Source organism: Paralichthys olivaceus, chromosome 14 (genome assembly GCF_024713975.1).
Source record: "Paralichthys olivaceus isolate ysfri-2021 chromosome 14, ASM2471397v2, whole genome shotgun sequence".
In the NCBI taxonomy this organism is placed as follows: Eukaryota; Metazoa; Chordata; class Actinopteri; order Pleuronectiformes; family Paralichthyidae; genus Paralichthys; species Paralichthys olivaceus.
Window position 1 is genome coordinate 1,402,195 of NC_091106.1, and position 6,875 is coordinate 1,409,069.

The following is a 6,875-nucleotide window of genomic DNA, read 5'->3' on the forward strand; positions in this document are numbered from 1 at the left end:
ACTCAACACGAGAAGAAGTGACAAAGAGAGAACAGATCTTGATGAAAAAGTCAACCATATTTAGGGGGCTGATCTTTATGACTGTGAAATTTGGTGCAGATCCAAATAAAAATCTGGATCTAGTGAATTTAAATGTGGTTTCATGAGGGGACTGTTGGATCTTGGCAGACGTATGCACTCTACTGAGTGCCATTCTAGGTACAGGATGTATTTAACAGTGTGTGGATGTGTGACATTTATCAATGATCAATCAGCTCTGCTATGAATAAAGATTTTACCAATTTGAAAAAAAACAATGGAAATCATTATGTGGTGGTGGCCACAAACAAATCAATATCTTGGCACTGAAGCGTAAAAATACATTTGATTCATTGTGAAACTGTAGCATGTCAGAGCATGTCAGGTGTGTAGGTGGTCCTTGATATATGATTGGCTGCAAGTTTAATTGACATGCATAAAATACAATTAAGGGTCTGTGTTCTCTGACTCAACAGTCTCCTTTCTCTTCCTTCTCTCTGCCTATCCATCTTGTCAGGAGTCAACTACGTGTACCAGTTCTGTGTTGGAGCAGCAAAAGGTGTCCTCAGTCCATTTGTCCTGCAGGAGATCATCATGGAGGCTCTGCAGAGGCTGAACCCAGCCCACATCCATGCTCATCTCCGAACACCTGCTTTCCATCAGCTCGTCCAGCGCTGCCAACAGGCCTACCTGCAGGTACGATGCGTCTCCGCCCATGCTGCAGCCCTGCGTACATTCATAGTGGAGTAGATGGACAGATTCTAGTGCAGTCTGATATGTCAATAAACCACAGATGTCTTTTAATTAGGTTGAAAGCATCATTGTGAAGGCATTCCAGAGCTATTGTGAGCAGACAGGGTCATTTTTATGTCCACATTGCAATGCATACCTTGCTCATACTCACAAACTCTAAATAAAGATGGATATGAACGCTGCCATATTGCACTGAGGACGTCATTTGGAGAGAGTCTGCGCCAATACACACACACTCCATCAATAGCGCTTCAGTCTCGTTTTTATAACATCATATCATGTATACAGCCCAATCATGCATATATTTATATTGTAATAACGCAACTTTATTCTTAGTTTTGATGACAAATTGTTTGTTATTCTAAGCAGGTCATGTTTTTAATCTCATTCATTGCCGGATTAATGCATTACTACACTGTATGATGAAATGTTCTGCCTTCAAAGTGACGTCACAATGAAGTCATTGATTTTCTCTGCCGTCTGCTCTCTAGAGTAAGTATTTGAAAAATTGTGAAGGCAAACGCTGCTAACGATACAGAGGAGAAAAGTCATCAAAACTGTGGGAACACTTTACCCTCAAGCCTTCATTTGCTGCTAATGTGCTAAGCAGGTTTCACATGGTACAGCAGCACATCACTGTGGGAGCTCCTGAAGAGAAAACATGTTGGAGCTATTCATCTTCTTCTTCTGGTGGATTGGAGTTTTAGCAACTTTAGGGTTAATGCCACATTGAAGCTGTGCTGCAGAGACTTGTGAAATCAGCTTTGCACAGATTTACTTTGAGCCTTTAATGTAAAGTGTTCAGATTTACCTTTATGATATCTGAAACTGAAAGAATAAATCAGAATTAAGTTGTAGGTATCTGTCAAACATGTTGCTTTTTAAATAAACTGCTGGATGGCTTATAATGTAGCTTTATCCGATCAATAATCGATTATCAAAATTGTTGGCAGTTGCAGCCCTATTTCAGACCTCTAAGTGGTCTGTTGATGTCATCACTGCAGTGTTTCATCAGTTCTTCTTTAGACTTTAGACCTGTCAGTCAAAGTGACTGACCATTGGCAGCACTGGGAGAAATCCCACCCACATTGGTGGCCCGTTAAAACATTTTTAAAAAAATGTTATGTCCATTTTGCTAGACAACAAGCAAGCATACAGTTCTCAACATGCAGACAGACCATAGCTTAACATCGGCCCTGCTGTCTGAGTGTTGTGTCGGTGTGTGTGTTTGTCGGTGTGTTTCATGAAAACTTGGTACGCCATGAAACGTTCAGGGATGTGGTTCAGGCGTCTGAAAAATCTGTTCTGCAGTAAGAAATAGAAAAAGAGGCGATGAGAATTGTGTCACACAAATCCAAACATCTTTTTTCTCCATGTTATAGCACATCTTTGATATGCTATGACATGATATTGTCCATGTCTGTCCTAGCCGCCTGTAGAATCACACCTGCCTCTTTCTGCCTCATTCTCTGCAGTACATCCACCACCGGCTCATCCACCTGACACCTGCTGACTATGATGACTTTGTCAACATCATCCGCAGCGCTCGAGGTGCTTTCTGCCTGACCCCTGTGGGTATGATGCAGTTTAACGATGTGCTGCAGAACCTGAAGAGAGGCAAGCAGACTAAGGAGCTGTGGCAGCGCATTTCCCTGGAGATGGCGACCTTCTCCCCTTAAGCAGCACACTGAGCAAGGGTGTGCTGGGCCTGGGCCTGAGCCAAGCTTGACAAGTCCCACCTAGCGCCCCCTCAGCCTCTAACACTGCTACTGCCGCTGCACTGAGCTGGCCACATTCTGTCTGGTTCTGTCGGGGATCCTGTTCCCTGAGATGTGGACTCAGCAAACACAGCACACAGGCAGGACAATCAGCTCCTGTAACCCTGACCCACAGGGACTTCCTTTTTTATGGGTGTGTCCACCGAGAGGAGAAGCCAGGTCACCTCCTTGCTCTCCTGTGGTCTTGACTGACTCCTCACTCTTGTTTTATCATAGTTTATGTTTGTTTAACCGTGGAATTAAAGTGTACTCCTTCCTTTCTGCAGCTAAGTCATCTTTTCCATTTCCCCTACACTGAAGACATTTGAAGGGGATCTGTCACCCTCCATCCTCACTTAAGTTCCACTGTTTCGTAGTTGAGTTTTGTTTTGAATGAAACCACTGAGTGTGAGTCAATTTCTTGCTGCAACATTCCTGTCCAGAGTGGTAGATGCTGTGAGGCCTCATTCACTAAATGTTTGTCACTATGGATCTGAATCTTTGCAGATTGGGAGAAAAGGAAGGTAACAGGGAAAAAAGGTTTAATATGAGAAATTATATTGTCAGTACAGGTGAGGATTTTTCTGTATTTTGTTTAATCTTTTTTGATATTTTGTATAGAATCTGATATGTATGGAGAGAGGAATGGGAAGAGACAGAATATTAAAGGTGGTTTTGTTGTGTGGGATCCACATTTGCATTTCAGTGCGCCTGAGGAGCAATGTGAACTCAGCTCCAGACCAAAACCTGAGGCCACGCAGGGCCACTGAGGGCCTTCTCCATGGACACTCTTACTCTGTGTTAGAACATCATCAGTTGGGCTGAATATCGTTTGACTTTTTTTATGATTATATCAAATTGTTGGAGGTCTTAAAGGCAACACATCGATGCTCCTGTCCTGTTAAGCGCTCCACATGTATCAGGATCAATCTTCAGAGATTTCTTGAAATCTTTACAAATTTGTCCAAATCTATAATGCTGATTTAAATTATATCAAAAGAAAATTGGGATTCACATGAAGTGAAAGGAAGAGTTTACATGACATAGATAGGAAGTATTCAATGCCACCAGTTTTTGATAATCAGTAAAATTCCTAAAGTAATAGGATGCTATACCTGACCCTTCTTTTCAGCATTCAAGTGATTGACAGGTTCAAACACAGACAGGAGTAGCTGGTGAAGATGACAGTCCCACATACTTCCCCATCAAGTGTGGGGAAGCAGCAGTGCACTGATTCTTACTGGATTTTGAAGTTAAACAGACTTTGATTTGCAAAACTAAGTTTTCCCCCATTGGGAGTAGTAACAAACCCACTGAACCACACAACTAGGATCCATGATTTTTCAGAGTGGTCTGGTTTTTACAAGGGAGAGCATTTAGTTTGGCATCTCACAGGGAAGCATGTGGGGTTGTCCCACAGTGGATAGACAGTGACTTTGTCTCATTTTCAGCCATCTCCTTCAAAGTTCACACTTCAATAATGTGTTCATGTATTAAAAAGGAGACACAGTGGTCTGGCTGTGGAAAGTCCTGCTTCACACAATTCCACTCACCTGGATCTGTGTGCTTAGCTTGTAGACCATGGTGCTGTTACTTTCCATCTTTGTCCAGGCACCTGCTGTGGTTCTGAACGTGCCTCTTTGATCAGCTCTGGGCCTCACAGGTGAAGGTGACTTAGTAGAAAATGTACTGTGATATTTTTGTATTCCTAAAAAAGTGTAGCTTGATTGAAAAGTTCTATATGTACTGATTGCAAAAGGTTCTAAATTAGTGTGAAAAGAATAAATAAAAATATTAAAGCAATACTGAATGTGTAGGATTTACTTAATAAAGACAATTAAAACTCTCTTTTACTGTGACTGAATATGTGGGGTTCATTAAGGGTGTAATTATTTTCTTAAAGTCAACCGACGTTTTGCTCCTTGGACTACATGCAGATTATCAGCAGTGACCACAAGAGGGAGCAGCAGGACCATTTATAAAACCTATATAAGTCTGCTTTCTGTTATTTTCTCAGTATCTGTGCTACCTTTAATATGCAGCTATTTCCTTATCAGCTCCATGTAGATTAATTGTGCATGTAGAAATTCAGCATCATGGGAAATAATCAGTTACCAAAGCAAACTCAAACAGTAATCCAGATGTGAAGGACATGGCTCCTCTCTTTTTATTGCCATTGGCTTTGAGACCATGTTATTCACCACTGCTATACACCAAATGATTTAGCTGCAGCTGTAAATGGATATCTTAGTAATGACTGTTAGATTTATAGTATAGTATTAAAGGAAATCAACTAATGATTTAATAACTTGAATGGCACTCAGCAGAAGCTGACAGACAAACAAGCAAATCAATCAACCAACAAAAAGACATAACCTTTGTGGAGATTATACATGATGAGTGGAAAGGTTCCTGCAACATTGGCATGATGTTTTGAAAGAAAAGCAGTGATATTAAGCCAGGATTCAAACCGGAACCTTATTGCTGTGAGGGAACAGTACAAACCACTGCCCCTCTATGATGCACTATACATAAATCATTTCTCTTCCTTTCTATCTTCCAGATGTCTTGCTGTTTTTGCTGTATCCTGTCTGCCTGCCTGTACTTTTCACTTGTTTACTTGACTTTGATTACTGCCTGGGAATTTCTGTATTTGTTTGCCCCATTGGACTGTATTCTTTATTTTCGATTGATTGATCAGCATATTTGGCTCAACACATACAGTTAACCAATAATGTCAAAGAAATTAAATTAACATAGCAGAATCAAAACAAAAGAAAAATTAAAATAAGAAAATTAAAAAAAGAATTAAAAAAACAACAAACAAAACAGAACAGACATAAAACAAAAACAACCAAAAAGAGAGGGAGACGATTAATCAGTTAAAAGAAGGGTTAGTAGTTGCTGACACCTAGGACATTGCAGCAGGAGTTGAGTATCGTTAACTAATAGTAGTCACGGGGGTTAGAGCATAGATGCCCCTACCGTGTGTTTGTTCGTGTGGCAGACAGTGAGGTATGGTGAGGAAAGCACCCAAAGCAGACATGTGCTAAATAAAAAATAGAATAAAAAAGAACGACTACAGTGACATTTCTCCAGGGGAAAGCTGGTTAACATAACTGATCAGTGGCTTCCAGTGAGAATCAAATTTATCCTCTGAGCGTGAACTTTATTTTCTCAAGTTTTAAGAGGAAAAGAGTATTGCACAGCCAGGCCTTTAATGAGGGTGGTAAGGGCGATTTCCACAAACACAGAATCTTCCGACGGGCAATCTGAGAAGTAAAAGCAATGACATTAGCCTGAGTCGCCGTTGCTTTGATTTTGTCTGGGGGTCTGCCAAAAATAGCTATTTGAGGGAACAGAGTGATCCTCAACCCCAAAACCCTTAAGATTGTATCAGAAAAAGACTGCCAGAAGTTGAACAATTTGGGGCATTACCAGAACATATAGGTCAAGTCACAAGGGGTCTGAGAACATCTATTGCATCCCTCATCTAATCTGCCCGAGTAGATCTTGGCAAGTTCAGCCTTACTGTAGTGAATTCTATGTACTACCTTGAATTGTTTTAGGCTAAGTATAGCGCAACTGGAGGAAGAATAGACCGCTCAAAAGGCTTTTTCCCAGAAATCATCCAACAAAGTAATCTGCAATTCATTCTCCCAGCTGACCCTAATTTTGTTAACCACGGAGTCTATAGATGGAGAAAGGAGTTTATACAAATAAGAGATATGGCCCTTGGGAAGAGTTTTAGCTTTGAGTATTAGATCCGCACCATTTGGAAGTGGAATTTGAGGGAACTGGGAGGAGTAAGTCCTAGCAAAATCACGTGGCTGATAATATCTTAGGAAATCTGAGCTAGACAACTTAAAGGTTGTGCGCAATTGTTCAAAACTATCTCAAGCCATTTTTTATAGAATGGTGGAGACCTCACAAAGCAACACAAAAGTTCCCACAATCAGCAAACACTCTGTAAGAGTGGAGAGAAAAACATTCTCTTTTAAAAGAGGGAAGAAGTCAGGGCCTAAAGCGGTATAACTAAGTGAAGGTTCAGGTCTCAACTGAGCCTGTCCAAACTATAGGCTTTATCAAAGGAGTCTAACCTTAAATGTCTGCCTCCCGGGATCAATTTGGATAATAGTCTTTGTAACAGCTCACCTCGTTTAACAGTGGAAATATGCAGAAATTTAGGGAGAACCCCAACTGCAGGGATTCCTTTCCCAGGACAGAAAGAAGTTCTTTCTACATAAATTTGTTTTCCAGATTCATATATGGTCACTGTGAGCTTCGAACACTGAAATCTAGTCAGTTCATCTTTGAGTCCAATTGAATTGTGTCAGTTGTAATGAA

The 6,875-nt window shown here is 40.8% G+C and overlaps 1 protein-coding gene across 4 annotated transcripts in view; it reads left to right on the forward strand.

Moving 5' to 3' along the window:
• Positions 1-4,331, forward strand: part of zswim8 (zinc finger, SWIM-type containing 8) — a 30,867-nt gene extending 26,536 nt beyond the window's left edge. For all 4 annotated transcript variants that reach the window (XM_020103549.2, XM_020103551.2, XM_069539047.1 and 1 more), the window contains exons 25-26: positions 536-714; positions 2,247-4,331. In XM_020103549.2, the coding sequence (XP_019959108.2) occupies positions 536-714; positions 2,247-2,450 (383 nt within the window). In that variant the 3' untranslated portion in view covers positions 2,451-4,331. The remainder of the gene's footprint in view (positions 1-535; positions 715-2,246) is intronic.
• Positions 4,332-6,875: the final 2,544 nt, after the last annotated feature.